Source organism: Condylura cristata, unplaced genomic scaffold (assembly GCF_000260355.1).
Source record: "Condylura cristata isolate star-nosed mole 26May11 unplaced genomic scaffold, ConCri1.0 scaffold00009, whole genome shotgun sequence".
In the NCBI taxonomy this organism is placed as follows: Eukaryota; Metazoa; Chordata; class Mammalia; order Eulipotyphla; family Talpidae; genus Condylura; species Condylura cristata.
Genome location: NW_004567110.1, coordinates 35,503,331 through 35,523,340, shown reverse-complemented (window position 1 = coordinate 35,523,340; position 20,010 = coordinate 35,503,331). Strand labels below are relative to the sequence as shown.

The 20,010-nt window shown below is 34.8% G+C and overlaps 2 protein-coding genes across 4 annotated transcripts in view; one reads left to right on the top strand and one right to left on the bottom strand.

Annotated features, from left to right (window-relative positions):
• The window catches only part of WWP1 (WW domain containing E3 ubiquitin protein ligase 1), a 72,081-nt gene extending 64,342 nt beyond the window's left edge, over window positions 1-7,739 (top strand). Inside the window, exons 23-25 of one of the 2 annotated variants that reach the window (XM_004679752.2) lie at window positions 1,575-1,671; window positions 2,083-2,155; window positions 6,660-7,739. In XM_004679752.2, the coding sequence (XP_004679809.1) occupies window positions 1,575-1,671; window positions 2,083-2,155; window positions 6,660-6,759 (270 nt within the window). In that variant the 3' untranslated portion in view covers window positions 6,760-7,739. The remainder of the gene's footprint in view (window positions 1-1,574; window positions 1,672-2,082; window positions 2,156-6,659) is intronic. The other variant, XM_012722969.1, reaches the window with a different exon arrangement.
• Window positions 7,740-7,785: 46 nt separating this feature from the next.
• Window positions 7,786-20,010, bottom strand: part of RMDN1 (regulator of microtubule dynamics 1) — a 30,809-nt gene continuing 18,584 nt past the window's right edge. The window contains exons 5-11 of one of the 2 annotated variants that reach the window (XM_004680017.2): window positions 19,334-19,423; window positions 16,529-16,584; window positions 15,681-15,768; window positions 13,922-13,952; window positions 11,338-11,471; window positions 10,595-10,703; window positions 7,786-8,622 (exon numbers count right to left, since the gene is read on the bottom strand). In XM_004680017.2, the coding sequence (XP_004680074.1) occupies window positions 10,653-10,703; window positions 11,338-11,471; window positions 13,922-13,952; window positions 15,681-15,768; window positions 16,529-16,584; window positions 19,334-19,423 (450 nt within the window). In that variant the 3' untranslated portion in view covers window positions 7,786-8,622; window positions 10,595-10,652. The remainder of the gene's footprint in view (window positions 8,623-10,594; window positions 10,704-11,337; window positions 11,472-13,921; window positions 13,953-15,680; window positions 15,769-16,528; window positions 16,585-19,333; window positions 19,424-20,010) is intronic. The other variant, XM_012722970.1, reaches the window with a different exon arrangement.

Below are 20,010 nucleotides of genomic sequence, written 5' to 3'. Positions count from 1 at the left end.
CTGTACACCAGTTCTGTCTAAATAAATCAATCTTAAAAAATAAATAAAACCGGTGGTGGGAATTTTACAGATTTGTTTACACAATGATGTAAAAGATATAAATGAAAAAAAAATTATAAAAAAATTTATTTTAAACCTAAAATATGTGAATTGCTTCACACGTAGAATGTATGCAGGTGTCTGAAATCTTCCCTTTTGTCCTCTTGTACTAGACTCATTACCCCTCTATGTTCCCAGATCTTCCCTGTGTGTTTCTAGCTATATACATGAGAAGCTTTACTTTAGAGTCATGTAAATCCAATGGAGAATTGTATTTCCTGAGTTGGGTCTGCTTTAGGGAGAGGTTTATACCAGAATTGGTCATTAAGAGCTGGTAATCAACTGGTAATATTTCTTGTGTCTCAATGAAACATACCCCAGTACAAAATTCTATGTGGAAATGCTTTTTGGTCATGATTAGCAGAGTTTTTTTGTCTTATCTTTAGCTAGACTTAGAGTCCCTAATTTTATGTTTCTACTCTGGGACTGTTCCCTAAATTCCTTGCCGATTGTTCTAAGTTATACAGACCAATTCAGGTCAGTACTTAAGCATATGATCCATTTATGTCCCTCTTTGAAGAGGGCTAGTTAGTGAACTAGAAATTTTTAGTTTTCTTTTAAAGATTTATTTATTTATGCATACAAGAACTGGAGTACAGGTCAGAGGTGCAGGGGATGAGTGGATTCACCAGAAACAGAGTGGGGAGCAGAACAGTGACTGACTACACTACACTGCTGAGGGGAGCAGTGGGCTGGTCAAGAGATGTCTGCCATACCATGTGGATCACCTCCCTGGCCAGGGATCAAACCTGTGCTGCAGTGGCTGTGGTCAGCTTCATAGTACTGTGCTTTAACCCACTGTACTACTGCGGAAGGTCCTACTTTGAGTTTTCGACATGAAGAACACAGAGTTGGGAAAATGTCTAGTGAGCGAAAATGTAGCCAATCATTAAAGAGTGGTAACTAGAACATGTTCATTACTTTTTCTTAGCTTAATGTGGAAAAGAGTAGCTGGCACACTTCTGAGTAAAACATCTTGCTTTAGAGCTCGTACAAATCTGCCTGAATTCAAATCTTTCTTCTGCTATTTATTAGTTGTTTGAGGAGGACAAATTATTTTACCTTGATAGGCCTGCATTTTCTTACAATGCCTATCTCAGAACTGGTATGAGAATGCATGAAGGATATGATATGGCACAGTGCCTGGCAACAGCCAGTAGATGACAGCTATTACATGTCACCCAACATCTGTCCTGGCTTTACCTATTAGAGGTATGACCTTGGGCAAAGCAACTTTCTAAGCTTTTATTTTCTCTTTGTAAGATAAATGTACTAATTGTGGCTAATTTATATTATAGTGTGATTGTGAGGATTAAATGAAGTAAATCAGGAGTGTCTAACCTTAATTCCTACAAGCACTCTTTATCACATTTTAGAAATAACTTCAATGTTAAATTATTAAATTTCTTCAGATGTTTTCTATTTTCATTACTGAAAATGAGTTAAAACTTATAATAAATTTGATTTTGTTACAGTTTGTGAAAGAAACAGACAATGAAGTAAGAATGCGGTTATTGCAATTTGTCACTGGAACCTGCCGTTTGCCTCTAGGAGGATTTGCTGAGCTCATGGGTAAATGCATTTCAAACTAGATAATTTTGTGGTAATTATGTCTGGACATACAACACAGACTGTGAACCTAAGGATTATTTTCTGATGGCTCTGTGTAGAGCTTCCACCAAAAGAAAAACAAATGAGTGATCAATACTAATTTGTAAAACAAAAAATGAATGTTTGCTCAGATAGCCTGGTTAACCATTGGTTTGTTCCCTAGTATGATTGTGAAAGGAGCAGAATTCTGGACCTACTCCTCTTTGCACAGATATATAATTCTTACTGCTAAATCTTTGAAGCAGTAAGAAGTTTCTCTGAGCAAAAGCAACTTAACTGTTGCTTGTTCTGTATCATTCATAGGACTGGGACATTATCAAAAATAAAAATGCTTAAAGAATGTATAAACTTTATCTTATCTTCCTGGTTTAGGAAGTAATGGACCTCAAAAATTTTGCATTGAAAAAGTTGGCAAAGACACCTGGTTACCGAGAAGCCATACATGGTAAGTTCAATAATCCTAAACAGGAAGGTAAAAGCCAGAGAGAATCTTTCATTTTGTAAATAAATATAAGAACCTGTGTGGTGCTTATTCATGAAGGAATTCAGATTTCAATTTTGAGAACACTTATTCTACAAATACTTGAGATTGATATCTCATTGGTTAGTATTAAATACTTGAGCACTGTATCCATTGATTCAAGAAATAGCATAATGACCCTGTGTAAGAGAGTGCAGGTGCTCCCTGCCTTTCATATCTGTGTGCTGTGTTAGGGAAGGGAGCTCAAATGACAAACAAGTACAAATTCTAGGAAATCTTTTCAAGGAAATAAAGTAGGTCCCATACTAGAAAAGTGTTTTAGATTGAGTGCTCAGGGAGACTTTGGAAGTTGACTTAATAGGTAGCATGCTATGGGATGAAGCAAGGGAAGAGCATTCTTTATATAGAATTGTCTGTAAGCTGAAGTCAAGTCCTTTTTCAAGAAAATGAAAGATGGCTAGTATGACTAGATCTTATTGAAAGGGGAGAGGCTGGGTTATGTGCAGTGTTACTGGCTATTCTAAGGAATCTGGGTTTTGCTGTAAGGGCAATTAGAAGCCTTTGAAAAGTCTTAAATGACAGTGAAACCCAGAAAAAAAAAAAAACCACTGGCAAAAGAGAAGGAATTGGATGTACAGAAATTATATAACTGATTTAAGCAATGATAATGGCTCCTGGGTATGTTTTCTGTTTTTTTTTTTCCTCAGAAGGTGAAAATGACTTTCACACAAAGCCATTGTTTGCCTTTTTGTTTTGACCTTTGCATTTATGGTGCAGAAACAATGGAGGTGAGCCTGGTGGTATCTTAGCTTTGTGGTTTACAGCAAGAGAGAAAACTAGACTCTTGAACATCATTGTGCTTTATGAAGCAGTAAAATAGGAAGTCTGCATAAAAACACTTCAGCACACTAGGGAGTGGTGGCTGTCTTGAGGATCTCTTTGGCACTTGAAAGCTGAACTAGGTTTTGTGGAAGGTTATTTTTACTTGGAAGAATGACAGTGTTTATTCAGACCTAAGCATTTGACATTTTCTTGAAAATGAGTGAACTTGTCACTTGAAGGAAAACAACTGACAGCGTCCATTGGCAATGATGAAATCTGAGGTTTCAGGCAAAAATTAGTATTTTGTAAGACTTGTATATACCACGGTGAGCTTAACAGCTTCCGAGTCTTCTGATGAGATTGATGGTATTAATAACAAATATGATTTTTTTTCCTATTATTAAATGTCAACACTTGGAAATCCCTTATCACTTGATGAACCAGTACTTCCAAATGGCCAATGCACAATAGTTAAAAATCATGCATGAGTAAAAGATTCAAAATGCAAAATAGGAGTTTCATAACAGTAGAAAAAGTTTGTTGCATGTAACTATTGAATTGAATATGAAGAGAAAAATATTTGCCATTATCTGAGATGACTTGATTGTCTCTTTAAATTATTAGACTTTTTGTATACTTAAACAATATGATGCAAGAGTGAATGCATACATGATAACAGAATCCAGGTATCTTCTATTTAACCAGACATAAGAGATTTGCAAAAATAGAAGCAAGACTGCTTTTTGCTTAATAAATTAGTTTAAGTTCACATAAAGAAAAACTCTTATGGATGTTCTGTATTTTAAATGAAAAGGGGTTTATGACCAAAAATTTTAAAACACTGTTTAAGCTGATGACTTATAGAAAAGCAAAATTGTTGTAACTAGAGAAGTGATAATCAAATGAGGTAATTCTTTAAGAAAGGTGAAAAGAATAGGAATTCTAAGTATAAGTTAAGGGATTACCCTTTGATAAAAATAGGAATATGTTCTTTGTTATAAAAGGAACTACTGATTATAGATTTTTGTGAAGGGGAAAGATTATCTATTGGTATCCATTTTCTCAAGGTATATGATGAGCTTAAACAGTGAGGTGTTCAAAAGTAAAGAAAAATTGCAAGGAGAATCTGAGTGTCTTCAGAAGTAGGCAGGTATTTAATTGAAAAATAGGGCTATGAACCTGAGAAATACAGGACTTCCACTTGAATTTTAAAGAGATACCAATACTCCTATTTATGATTCCTCCTCCATCAGTTTTCAGCTGTTAAGGTACAAGAAATAACATAAAGAATTTATTTAGGGTTTGAGTTTTGATTAGCAGTTTAAGAGGAAGAGTGGAATTTAAACATATTTGCAATGTAGTGATTATAATGTTGAAGAGCAATCTCAAATGGTTATAATAATGGGCTGCGGATTATGTTAAAAGTCAGGATAGGAACATTCAGAGGATATGGCAGGATGGTGAAAAAGTAATGGGTTAATGCATGAATTGGATTTTAATTGAAAGATAGATGGTCAAAGAGTGTAGCTTTTTTATTAGAAATTTTCTTTACTAGTGGTGATGGGTTCAAGAGACAGCCAGAGTCAGAAACTGAAGTAGAGGAACAAGTGAACATGTCACTGAAGCCAAGAAGGGCAAGAACTGGGAGGCCAAGCAGTACATGTTATCCATAGGAATGAGAGGGCTTTGAATCAGGTGACAAACTTTCAGTGAAGGAAGGAGCATGACTAAGAGGTCAGTAGTAAAATGTACAAGATAAATGTTGCAGACCTAGATTGCGTGTGCTTCACAGTAGTAAAGTTCTTTTGATTGCAGGAGAAATGGTATGCTTTGTACTGGATGGATCTCCTTTAGGACCAGACAGCAGTTATTAACTACAGGAGATGTTTTATGCAAATTGCAAAAATCCAAAAGAATAATAGAGTGGAAGGATGTGAGATAACAGAAGGGTTGAGATTTAATCCAGACCAATGCAGGGAATGAGAATTTAGATTAAACTAGATCCAGAAAGACTTGAATTTTTAGTAGTGACTAAGGGTAAGCAGTCATGATGATGCTGAGATTGAGCCCCGCTGCTAGCATCACCAGTACTTTACTAAGTGAGACAACAGCTTTCAGCTCTATATAATGGTACAGGAAACCAGCAACATGCTCTTCCCTCAGAGCATGGGAAAATTTATTGGTCACTGTCATCTTCACTGTTTATAAATAAAGTAGAAATAGTAAATTTCATTCAAAGCTGGAACTGACACAGAAGCTAACCTAAAACTTGAAATAGTATTCTTATATTTACATAGTAAGTAATCAGTAAAAAGGGGATTTTAATTTTGTCCTTTTGTGAATCCTCATAAAACATGGCTAATACCTTAAAACAGATCCATGTTTTCAAGTAATTATTTCTGTAGATAGAATCATTTGTCAAATGTCTTCTCTATGTGAAACAGATTAGCATTATGAGAGAATAAATACTAATCTTAAGAGGGAAAGTTGGAAGTTGTAGCATTTGGACAAACTCATGTTGAACAGGCAGAAAGGGGAATTTTCGACCATATGAGTGCCATGAGAGTATGAAAATTGAACAGTGCTGAGCAGTCAGTGGAACAGTTATACCAGAGCATAGATTGCCCTCCCCCTTTAATAATAATTAAAGGAGCAAACTTTTTAAAACTGACATGGCTTTTTAGGATTTCTAGCAGCCAGATTAGGGAAAAGTTGACACAAGTATGCAAACTATCGACTGATATATTCCAGTTAGAGATGGAAGTGCTCTGAAAAATCAGAATTTACATGCTACTTATGTTAATGACCTCCCTTTTTTGTAATATCAAAATATACTGTATCTCCCTTAGTGATTTATCTACCACAGAACTCAAGTGGTTGTGAAAAGGTTAAGAAGAAACAAGATTTAGGTAGGGAATTCTGATGGTCTAGATTAAGAAGAGGGAAGAATAAATGCAAGGATGTAGCAATAGAAATGATAAAGACAAAAAAGGTGGGAGATTTTTTACACAGAATGAAAGATGTCAGAACTAAAAAGTGAATGGCTGTCTTAGGAAAGTTTTATTTTCAATACAGTCCTACACTATCTCAGTGCACCATCAGAATGCACCTTGAAGGACAAATTTAAAGGTGGGATGTATTAATAACAGCATTTTGCTTGGTTACCTTGTTTCTTGACTGTCATACACATATAAGTGTGGAGGGCAAGTGCAGATGGGAATCTATAGAAATCTTCCATATGACAAAGTAACAGGTACAGACATATTTTGACTTGTCAGAGATGTTTCAGTAAACACTAAAAGTGGAGATTGAAACCCTGGACCCTCAAGTCCTAATGACTACTCAGTATTTTTGAAACTTTAGGTAACTTCCAGATATCATCAGTTAGTTCTGGCAAAACTGAAAACTTGTTTTAAGTAAGGTTATATAAGTGGTGAGATTATTTAAAAAGACAAAAGTAGATATGATTCCTAATATATAACAGATTCAAAAAAGTTATTTATAAATTGTTATTCTTTGTAATTCCAGAATATCTAGTAATAGTTCATTAGAATGCTGCTGTCTTTTAAATGTGCTTTTAAAAATGCTATTAGAGCTATTTCCAGAATTTGTTTTATTGAAAACATCTGTTTTTGTTTTTGTTCAGTTTTAATCGCTTGGATCTACCACCTTATAAGAGTTATGAACAACTAAAGGAAAAACTACTTTTTGCAATAGAAGAGACAGAGGGATTTGGACAAGAATGAATGTGGCTTCTTGTCTTGGATGATCTCTTGCATTTAAATACCCCAGCCAAGAAAAATTGCACAGATAGTGTATATAAGCTGTTCATTCTGTACAGTGAATTTTCTGAACCTCTCAAAGTATAAATGTTTTCCCTCTTCCACAGAAATATGCAAAACATTCATCTTTTTTCTATTTTATTTATTGTTCCCTTGAAGTGACTGACAAAAATAAGTCCTTAATTTTGAAGTAAGCAAGAGACTTTAAAATAAGTATATATCTATATAAGCATATATGATAGTGGCTCTAGTTTTATAGAGCAACAAGTGTATTAAACATGAAAGCTGTTCATTCAAAAATACCTGGATTTGCTTTACCTTGTTTTTGTTTTCCAAGGGAAAAAGCGCAAAATGCTCTATGTTCTCCCTTTGTAACATCTGAGGGTGTTTAGTTGCATGGCTATTCAAGAAGGTATTAAGGGCTTAGGCCAGATCTCACTTTTGATGTTTAATAATGCTGCTGGCTTTTCTGATGGCAGGTGCTTTCATGAATCTGTCAGTTTGTTTTAAATAAATACAATAGTTGAAATTTTTCCCTCTCTGCTACATCACTAATACCGTCAAAACAATGAATGAAACAACATCTTACATGAGAGCCATATAAGTAGGTCCATTTAATTTATACTAGAAATTGGAGAGAATTCATTGAGCAGCATAGAGACTTGTTTACATGTTACTTTGGGATGCTAGATTATTTGTGGAATAGACAAGAATCAGGTACTTAATGTACTTTTCCTTTTAAATCTGATGTTTAATTCATAATAAATTGATGCAATTTGATACTTAGGAACAAAAGGTAATGTGAACTTTACTGCTTTTGTGTTCAAAGTTTCATTATTATGAAATCACATAAAGAGTTGTTTGAACACTGAATGATTTTCAAATATTTTCATTAGTCTTTAAAATTCATAAAAATTCTATGTATCTGAATTAAATAAGCTTATAAAAATCTTTGATCCCTTCCCCTTCTTTAGTCATTTTCTGTCCTAGTTTTTTTTTTTTAATCAAGGGCATTTACTGGACTACAGATGTATATAAAAAATTAAAATCTGATGCAACATTAATGGGCTTTAACATACTAGGCTTCCTTACTAATAGAAAAGTTCTCATTTGTATTTCAATATGGACTATCAATTTGATTAATATTTCACTGCTTAGTACATGCAAAAGAGTTGGTATACAATTTCCTATAAAGATTAAATAAAGGCAGTGATCCACTCAGTTGAATACATTTTAAGCCTAAATAATTATTGCATAAACATTTATGCAAAAGGTCACAGATCTCCAATAGATCTGAATTTTAGCATACTGCTGCTATAGGAATTCTGCTTTGATAGAAGTTAGTGTAATCATTCAATGGAAGTGAATTCCAATTAGCAAATTGACTAAAGATCAACTTTCAGGTTGATCCCCTACTCCTCCATACCGGTAAGAAACTGCTAAACAGCAGGTAAGGTTATGCAGAACCACCAGAGACCAAACTGAAGAAGGGTAGTTTGGGACACTTGACAGGGCTGTTTACCTTGCAGAAATCCAGACCCAATGGGCAGGACTGATATCTAAATTACTCCATGGCAGTAAAAGAAACCTGGAAATTTGGCCAACCTGTTCTCCCTTCAGTAGGTTAGTCGGACGGATACAGCTGTGCATTGTGTGTAGTATGCAACAAGCACCTCAAGCTAGCAGTCAGCTCTGGAACATGTGAGTAACAATCAGTAGGACTGCAGCAGAAGAATAGAATGCAGGGTTCACTCCCAGGATAGTGGCAGATCTCACCCTAAGTAGGAAGATGCCAAGAACCAATGTTCAACCTGGTGAATTAGGATGCTGGGAAGTCAAGAAAAAACAAAATCAATCTGGGGAGGTAATACACATATAAGCCAGGAGCCAGCCTTAAGGGGAGGAGAGGGCTGATTAAACAATTCTATAAAGAATCCAATGACCATACTCTTGGTTGTTTATCCCAGAGACATGAACATTTGTGGATAGAAGCTGTACTTGGTGTTCCTAACAGCCAAAAATGGGGAAGAGCCTAAATGCCCTAAAACTGGCATATCCACACAATAATTACACTCAGCAAAAAAGTCACACACGATTGACTGAATTTAGATGAAACTCAAAGCAACAGTAATTTCCTGAAATTGGAGAAGGTTTAGAAGAATGAAAAAATAACCTCAAGAAATGACTATGAGGAGGACAAACTCCTTACAAAGAACATGTGAGGTAACAAAAAGTCAATACCAGCCCTCCCTGGTGGCACAACAGGTTAAAGCATAGCACTGTGAATAAATTGCAGTCACTGCAGCACAAGTTCAATCCCTGGCCAGGGAGGTGACCCACTGCTCCCCCTCAGTTTACTTCAGTCTTCCTGCCAGTTCTGCTTCCCTGTCTGTCTCTGGTGAATCCTCTCACTCCCACTCCCCACACCTCTAGACTATACCCCAATTTTTGTATGCATAAACATGGTCTTAAAAAGTCAATACTACAAGGGAGGAAAAGACGGGATCACTTAAAAAAATGGCAAAAGATACAATGTGTGATCCCAGATTGGATGCTATTTCAGACATCTGCGGAAATATGAATATAGATGGATATTACTAGATGATGTTAAGAGAATGAATGTTCACTTTCTAGTTGTGATAATGGATTTGGGTTTGCTAAGAATATCCTTAATTCTGAGATAATATAATCTGAAATACTTGGGTGATAAAATACGTTGTCTGTAATTACCTTCAAAGGTATATAACAATACAAATTCCTATATAGCTGAACATAAGTAAAATATAAGATAAACTGTTAACTGAATCAGACATGAATACAGCTTCAATTCTTTTTGAAAATACACTTGATGAAACAGAAAAAGCACCGAGTCAGAGTTTACTAATATTACAACTTAAAAGCAGACCTATACATACTCACGTTATTTACCTAAGTGCACTTGAAGATATATTTTTTAAAAATTGAGATTTTATACTGGAAGGACACCAATCTCAAAACCTTACTGCCTACTTAAAATTTTATTTATTTCCACTTTATCATCTAATTCTGTGTTCCTTCCCTCTGCTTATTTGTGCTTTAATGATAATTTATCAAACTCATTTAAAGAAGGGAACCACCTCATCTAAAGTCTTCCCTTGACTTTAGTTCTTTGCTTATGCAGATTGTTCTAAGATACCTATATATATGTTTAAGAGCTGGGATAAAGGTCAGAGGTGTGGAGGGTGAGAGGATTCACCAGAGACAGAGTGGGAAGCAGAACAGGCAGACTGACTGAAACATACTGTTTGAGGGGAACAGAAGGCAGGTCAGAAGAGGTCTGCCACACCATGTGGGTCACCTTATGGTCGGGGGATTGAAGTCATGCTGAGGTGGCTTCAGAGAGCTTCATAGTGCTGTGCTTTAACCTGTTGTGCCCCCAGGGAGGGGCCCAAGATACATCATTAACTACTTAACACCCTAATTTTCACTGTACCTTCTCTGTAAGGTCTTTACTTTGAATGAATCCAATCTGAAAAGTACTTCACCATATGTGACCTCTTTCACTAAAGCTTTTATTTCTTGATCTCATTTCATTCTGATGTGATTAAACCTTACAAATCTACCATTCTGTGTTACTGGCTTACCCAGATGCAAACTAATTTCTGGCCTTGAACCATGAAGATAATTTCTACCATTTTTAAGCAATTACTTGCCTTGTTATTTGTGAAGAACTCTAGAATTCTGTCTCTGTTAAATGGTCACAGTAGTGAAAAAACTAAGAAAAAGGCTCTAGAACTATAGTTATGGTTTAATGTATTACCTTTAAATCTGATGAAAAGGCAATGCTAGATATTTCATGTGCTTTCTTTGCAAAATTGTCATTTCTTATCACTGAAACTTGTAAGCAACTGAGCAGCTTCTGTCTGTACCTAAAATGAAAAAATACACATTATAAATGAAATAGCAGACATCAACCTCTAAAATTTAAGTTCATAAAGTGAACTGTGGCCTCCAAAATCCAGGATAGCACATTGTCAAGGTAAATTTTTTAGCAGTGACTGTAGATTAGACACATAGTGTCCCTTAGTACTGATTGTTGACACTAACTAAAAACTTGTCGTATAGAAATTTAAATGTTAATGTCCATGAGTTCTTGACAGAAATGGAATACTATTTTCAACAACATATTCATCTAGATTATTGTTTTAAAACATATTAAAAGTTCTTAGTTTACCTTTATCTAACAGCATCTTAACATAAACCTTAATGTACCTTAAAATACTTTTTTGGAGGGGCCTTCCTGGTGGCTTAGGGGTTAAGTCTCAGCACTATCACCTCAATGGTCTGATTTCAATCCCCAGCCAGGAAGCTGACCCACATTTGACAAAGTAGACCTGTCCTTGCTGCACCCTCTGTTCCCCTTCACAGTTCATTTAGTATATCCATGGTTCTGCTCCCCACTCTGTTTCAGGTAAATCCTCTTGTCCTTCCCCCCACCCCTGCACCTCTGACCTATACCACAGTTCTGTGCAAAAAAAATCAAAACACTTTGGAGCGGTATACCTGTTTATCTTCCTCTGTGTGAGCTGGATAGTCCTTAGCCTTCAATAACCAGAAAGCAGCAAGCTTTTTGTTGTGTAGCTTCAAATAGGTCTTTCCTAAAAGAAGCAAGTTCTTACTGTAGAAGTTTGGATCCACTGTAAGTAAGGGAAAAAAAAATTATCAGATGAATTACTATTTTTTTTTTTTAAGATTTATTTATTTATGCATACAGAACTGGGGTATAGGGTACAGGGTGAGAGGATTCACTAGAGACGGCAGGGAGCAGAATGGACAGACTGACCAAATACACTGCTGAGGGGAGAGTAGACAAGACAGGAGAGGTCTGCTGCACCATGTGGTCACCTCTGGGCCAGGGATCAAACTCGCACTGAAGCGACTACGGCTAGCTTGCAGTGCTGCTCTTTAACCCATTACACCACCAGACAAGACCCTGTTCTTATTTTTAAAGGCTTAATTTAGTCTAAATTCCAGAAGTAAATTTATGTAGTTAAAAAGTGATTAAGCTAACTGTAATTCTTTTCTGTTCAGCTATATCTAAAAGTTACAAAATAACCGCTAAGCAATATATTTCTCATTTTTACATTTTTATTTTAAAGATTATGCACACAAGATCTGGGGTACAAGCCAGAGATGCAGGAGTGAGAGGATTCACCAGAGACAGAATAGGAAAAAGAGGTAGATCTAGTGAAATACACTTCAGAGGGGAGCAGCGGGCAGGTCAGGAGAGCTTCGCCAAACCATGTGGGTCAAACTGGTGCTATAGTGGCTATGCACAACCCCACAGTGCTCTCTTTAAGCCACTGTGCCACCAAGGAGGCCCTCACTTTCTCATTTTTATATTCACTTAACAAAGGGAACAGGCTCCTGGTAAAATAAGTTCCTTAACAATAGGGGTTTTTTTTAGTATCTTCTGTTCCCTGCTGTATAATAAAGTGCCTAGAACATAACAATACCCATTTGCTAATGAGTGAATGAAAATAATAAGCATAATCTATATATGCTTCATAATTACTGAATCAAATACAGTTAAGCATCAATGAAATACAGTCTCTGACCTGAGAACTTAAAACAAGTAACTAATATGAGCACAGCTAAATGTAATATAAGATAGAAGAGCAACTTGACAGGTGTACAAACTTTAAAGTGCAATGAGAAGCCAAAAGCAACTAACTCAAAGAGGTTATGTTTGGGCTAATTTACAGGCTGAAAAGTATTGTAACACAAAAGTAGGTAACATTCTTGGCGGAAGGGAAAACGTGAATAAAAAGTCAATGGTAAGAAATGGGACTGTCTCACTAACCTCATTAACTCTTTATAGTTTTCTCCCTTTGAGATGGGACCTTCTACATTCAAAGCATATTTTTATGTTGACACAATTCATGAATAATTCCATCAGTTTGCTTAACCACAGATTATCTTTTTAATTTGAACAAATTAGTGAGGGCCATGTTGATGTAGTTAAGGTTTCCTTGAAGTACCTTCTTTCATTCATTCATTCATATTTAGTCACTTAGTGAGTACAGTGTTCGCTAAATACTGTGCCCAGTAATGAGGATGCAACGGTGAGCAAAAGACAAAGTTCCTATCTTTCCTGAATAAGTCTTAGACCTTGAAACAAATACTAAATGCTTAGAAGGAGTTTCTAAACCACATGTTGATCATAAAAACTGCCTAGAGGAAGGTGCAATTTGTAGAAATGCAGTCACTGAGGACTATTTCAGCTTCACAAAACTATGACCAAGTTTTTCTCAACAACTCTAACCCTAAGTCTCTAAGGCTTTATTACACCATCAGATAAGGTTTACAATTATACAGTGTGAGAAATTTTTATTCCTCGGTTTTCAATACCATCATATGAAATAACAATCATATGAGGATGTCAATGAAAAGCAATGAAATTAAATAAAATCAGAATTATTAATGTCTTAACAGAGATAACTGATATTCAGACAGTTTTTAAGAAAGCTATCTTTAACAAATGCTTTGCTATTAGGGAACATTTGAATAAATCCATAATGAATAGGTTTACAAATGTAATGAGCACTGTCAACTTCCTTCCAACGTAAGTTTTATAGAAATGTTTGGAAAAGCTTTTTTGGGGGTGGTGTATTTGGCAACATGATTTTGTCCCTTCTCTAGATTACACTGTTAATATTAAAAATATTAAAGAGGATAGGGTAGTGACTGTTCTGTAGGTACTTTCTTCAAAGCAAGAGTAAATGAAACATCTTCACAAAAGATATCTGTGACAAAACAAAAACTGGCCTGGTATAAAAATGAGTTTCATTTAATGCCTCTAATTTGCTGTGTCATAAAACAGCTAGCCTGTCAAGCAAGGCCTTCTCTCCAAAAGAAGTTGAATTCTGTCAACTGAAGGGCAGCTCCAGAACTACAGCTCTAAATTCAGCAGGGCCTATTTTCTTCCTCAGGTGATCTTTACTGAATACTCTAGAAAAAATTTTATTGTCTAGTGCAAACAGAAGTGTATCAGAAATAACATTTTTACTTAAAAAATTCAGTGTTATATAGAGGGCACTGTTACCATTTTAATTACATATACTCAAGATATAAAAAGAAAAATTACCTTGTTCTGCCTTCTGAAAGTAGCCTAAGGCCTGCAAAAAACAAAGAGCCCATCAACTTTAAAAGTTTAAATCAACTGATATTAAAAAAGGCATTTCCTCAATTTCTACAATTAAGTCAAGAAGTAAATGAAAACATTTTATGTTAACAGTGAATTTTTTAGCAATGACAGAAGAGCTACATAGAATGTGACATTATTAAATGTGCAGAAGACAGAATTACAGTTTGTGTGTCATTTCTGGTAATAACTTAGTTAGTTGCTGTTTAGGACTTGTATTAAATCAGCATGTGTAAAGAGGAAATAAAGATTATCATGTTCAACTCAGTTTGATCTTTCTCTTAAATCCTAAAAGTAACTACTAGTAAAAAGTAGATCTAGGTCCCTCCCTGGTGGCGCAGCGGGTTAAAGCACTGCACTAAGAAGCTAAAGCCACTTCCACATGAGTTCGGCCGGGAGGAGATCCACATGGAGCGGCAGACCTCTCCTGACCCACCCGTTGCTCCCCTCAGCAATACACTTGTCAGTTTGCCTGTTCTGCTCCCCACTGTCTTTGGTGAATCCTCTCACCGCTCATGCACCCCTGGCCTGTACCCCAGTCTGTTTGCATAAATAAATCTTTTTAAAAAGTTAAAAAGATCTAACAAAACTGAATTTACCAAATGGTAAATATGTGTCAATGAATTTTTTTAAATCCATTATTATCAAAATACCCATGTAAACTATTATTGTGAATCTGAAGCTCTCTGCTAAATCTTTTTGGTACAATTTATTTTTATAATGCATTAACTTAATAATTTTATTTGTTAGAACTCCACATCTTTTTTCTTTTAGAATGAACTTTAAAAAAAAATTGCTTATGCATATAGGAAATGAGGTGCAGGGGATGAGAGGATTCACCTGAGACGGAGTGGGGAGCAGAACAGGCAAATCTACAGAAATACAATGCTGACAAGAGCAGCAGGTAAGACAGGAGAAGTCTGCTGCTAAATGTGGGTCACCTCCCTGGCCAGAGATGGAGCTCATGCTGCAGTGGCAGTGGATAGCTTCATATTGTTGTGCTTTAATCCCTTGCACCACCACAGAGGCCCCTTAAATGGATTCTTTTAATAATATTACCACCCACCTCCATTCTAATTACACAACTAAATATTTTTACTTTAAATTCTACACTACTACTTGGGGCAGGGAGAGCTTATAAGGCAAGTATTGAGAGTTTTTTCAGTAACATTTCTTTACTCTGAAAATTTAGTGATAGTGCAAAAAGAAAACATTTGCCTAGAAATCTTTTCAGATTTTATTTGCAATTACAAAAGCCAGAGGCCTTGAAAATAGCAATCTAAGCTTTTCAAACACATTTTTAAAAGAAAGTGAAAATTACTATCCCTCTATCAATACATGTTTTACTTTCTATGTAAATGACTTATTCAGAATATGTAGCCAAAACATGCTGAGTAACAGTTGTTATATTTTTGTCCAATATATATGACCATTACATGGTACAGATTTCATACAGAAATGAAGGTAGACTTTTGTGCTATTTTAGCTGACAGAATGGAATTGCCTGCACTAACCTTTAAAAAAAAAAAAAGCACTCATCACTTATAGGTAAGTATTTTGTCTTTGTAGTAAGATAGTTACACTGGATGGCTAGAAAAGTGCGAGTCCTCACGGATCAGGACTCCAGACGTGTGGATACTGTAGAATGGCACTGCAGTTACAAAATCAGTACTAAAGAGTCAAACAAAGGACATCACACTACCTCCTCATAGGTGGAACTAGGAGGAGTTGCAAACAGCATTTCAGCAATTCTTCTTTGATACCAAGGCATTTCTGCAAAGGTATAACACCTGTAGGAAAAATATAACACTCAAATTGTACCTTTGCCCTAAAAGAAACTACAAATACCATATAAGAGTAATCTCGTATTACACATTTAAACAATTTGTGCTTAGTAGTATCCCGTAGATTAATATTCACTGAATTATCCAGACTGATTTATACTGACTCATCAATTAGGGTGTATTCTGTGATTAAAATTAATAGTACCAATAGTGTACATTTGGCATTAATGTACACGAAGGCTCATATTAGTGTACATTAATGCCAAAAATGATGATTTTGGAATAATGTATACATAATGCCAAATAATGCATAGTAATATACACATAATACCAAAATAATGATGTCGGAATATATGGAAAAGAGTAGAAGTTAAACTATGTTGTTTCTCAAATGAATTAGGCTGTATTTCACATACTATGAAAATGTAAAACCCTCTTGGAATATATTACTGTAGTTAAATTATTCTAACTACATTCAGCCTGGTAAATGAAAATAGTCTTTCTCAACAAAGGGTCTTTAGAGGAGTTATTTTCTTTTTAGGCTTGGTATATATTCCTAAATAATCAAGTAAGAATGTTTACTTAATATGACCACAAATTTAATACTTCTAACTATATATGTACAAGTAAGTGCTAATTAACATAATGTATTAAGTACTCTTGCCTCCAAATATTTTGTAGTATAAGGAAGTGAGATATAAAACATTTTTAAATATTTGACAGATCATACTAAATACCACTGCAATATTTAAAGAAATTTTCTTACCAGATACCCATAAGGTGAATTGAAGTAGCATCTTTGGGGTTTAGTTTGATTGCTTTCTAAAAAGAGATGAGAATGTCAACCATATTTGTTTTCTAAACACCAATAAGTATACTCTGTTGTGTTAACTAAAGAAGCCATGATTTAAAAGAGAAATTTCAACCCTTCATTTCAATTCTATGATAATCAACACCAATATTTTTTCTAATTTTGACTGTATAAATTATAATAGGATTTATCAAGATGAGAAAAATATATGAAATCTGTAAATTAATTTTGAAAACGGTAATTTACAGCTCTCTTTTCTTGTAGCTTAAAAGGAAAATAAGGCCATTTTTGACATCTCCAACATGAATACTGAATAAAAGCTTTCTTTCCTAAAAACAAAATATATGCTTTACATAAATGCAGACTTTAACTTCCTCATCTATATCTAACAAAGAAAACATTGTGTATAGTAAGAATATTTACAAAGTAAATATATTATCTCACTCACTTCTATTTATAATGTGAAAAGTCCTATGTGTAATAATGTAAAGCATTAGCTACGGAATAAAGAAATGATTTCTCCTTTTATCCATTTTACCAAACCACTGAAAAAATCTCACTAGCTAATATCAATCCTATTAAAAATAAAATTTTTAAAAATGCTATTTCCGAGCCCTCGCTGGTGGTGCAGCCAATTAAAGCACAGCACTAAAAAGTCAAAGCCACTTCAGCATGAGTTCAATCCCTGCCCCAGAGATGACCCACATGGCGCAGCAGACATCTCCTGAGCTGCCCACTGCTCCCCTCAGCAGTCAGCCTGTTTCTGCTCCCCACTGTCTCTGGTGAATCCTCCCACTGGCCCTGCACCTCTGGCCTGTACCCTAGTTCTGTATGCATAGATGAATAAATCTTCGAAGAAAAAAAAATATATAAAAAATGCTATTTCCTAGTAAGTCTACTCTTTTAGTTTGATGAGAGATATACTGGAGGCACATCTTCATGTATTTATAGTGGTGAACAGCACAAATTCTGAATCCAGACTAACAGGATTCAAATTACACCTCAATGACTTCCATCTTTTTGATCTTGGCAAATTCTACGTTCTTATCATTCCTAATTTTACCTTTTAAAATAGGCTGGAGAAAAATTATACATTTACATTAAAGGGTTGTAGCAAAAATTAACTGAGTAACAAGAGATGATTAGCAGTAATAATTTTTATCATAAGAGTCATTATTCTTTTGACTTTTCATAAGCAACAAATATTTAATAATTACTAATATTGATTAATGTTAGTAATTATAGGCTAGAATGAAAGTCACTAAATATAATTTGGTAGAAATCTTGTTTCAGTAATAATGGGCAATAATAATAATGGGTAAAAACCAGCACTGACTATTTTTACATTTCCATGAAAACAGTGATATTCTTTATAGCAAAACATATTTTAACATATATACATTAGATATTCTTCAACACTGGAACAACTGGAGTTCCACTAGACAACTAAATCCTATAAAAATTATATGAGTAACTATTTTCTCCATTCTACAAAGAATGGTACAAAGCTAGTAACATTCTAGGTGCATCAGAAAGAAGTTAATTCATCACATACAGTGGATACCCTGGGGCACTGGAAATTAATGCTCATTAGAAAGTGAGAGGGGCTCCACACAAGCAAGCCCTATCTACTGTAATCTTTATCTTCAGTATGTGTTCAAAATAATGCAAAGATAGTAATTCCTATGACTTTAGAGGTAGAAGTGGAATTTGAAATAGAACCAATATACATCATCTTTTTAGTATTTAATACTAAACACTGTCCTTTTATATTATGTACATTTGAGAACTTACACAAGACATTATAAAATGTCTTAAAAAGTAATCTACAAAATAATCTACACTTCTGCTGTTTCACTGAAGAAAATTAGCATTTCCTGCAACTTTTCCATTATTCACATTGGAAGTATTTGTCATGTATTACTATATCCTGTGGCATAAAGAGGTGAATTATTTTTACTTTATAATCAACAAGTGTAGATTATAATCAACATGTAGTTATTAATCTACATTTAGCTCAGCACTAAAAATCTAAAGGCTAGTTGGTTTATCTGCTACTATTGAGAAAATTCCTATAATTCACTGACTCAGCTACTGTAATGTGTTATACCATCACTAAAGTAACATGAAGAAAGCACTGCCATTGGTAAAATACCACTGATTATATAATGCGATTTGATTTGCAAAGTTGTATAAAAAAATGTGAAAAATATATACTATTAAATTGAAATATATGTGCATTATAAACACAAACACCCCCCCCCCACACACACACACACACACTATTGGTGCTTAAACAAGAATCTAGGTTTCCTGAACCCTAGTATAACGTTCCCACATAAACAACCTTTATACAAAGCAAAACAATCAACACTGTGCTCAGTTTAACTCACATGAGAAATTACCATTAAGTTACCAAGTTTTCAATGGTTTGCTATATATAGCAATAGATAAGAAAAACGGATAGCTATTCGGAAAATTATGCTTTTATAGTTGATTTTTACATCACTTTGTGCATTTTTCCATCTTAGTTGTAATTCCCATGGGTTTCCCAACACCAAGTCACCCGTGTGGCATCACTATCGTCCAGTGCATTTGCCTTCCCCCATTGTTTTTGATCCCATTCCCCTCTCCACCCCCATAAAATGTCTCTGGTATATAGCTGCTCATTATTATTATTTTCTCTCCTAGTCTGTTATACTCCTGCTATGAGTGAAACCATCCAGTATTAGAAAAATTACTTTTAAAAGCCATTAGTACCTCAAAATGTTCTTTGATAATGTAGGCATTTGCAATTTTAGCCTTGATGCCTTCATAATCTCCAACATCACTTATGCAGATTGCATACCACTGAAAAACAAAAGGTTTATGAGTAAACAATATTCCATTCAAACAAAGTAAAGCAAAAACTATTATTCACATCATTCTCACCAAAAAGATAATGAGCATAAAATCTATTAATTTTAGATTTACGAAGGAATATACAAAGGAAGCTGGACACGGCCATGAAACAATGACACGACCTGTTTATAGAGAACAATACTACGTAGAGAGCAGTGAATCTTCAGGAAAATTAATAGTGCAACATAAAGATAATGACTCATGTTGACAGTATAAATTTTGAAAAATTAGCAAGTGATGGTTTTCTCTTCCTCTTTTCTGAAAGCAACCTCTTCTTCCATATCTACCTTACACTAGAAACAGCCACACTTGTCAACTATGACCCATAATCAACAGTTGGACAGCAGACCCAAACAAAGTTTATTCCCTACAATCTGAGTATCAAAGATCCACAAATCAACAAACTACGAAGAGAAGGGAACTTTCTCACTCCAATAAAGAGCATCTATGGAAAACCCACACCTAAAGTCTTGTGAAAGACTAATAACTTTCACCATATAATCAAGAATAAGACAAATATATATATATATATATAT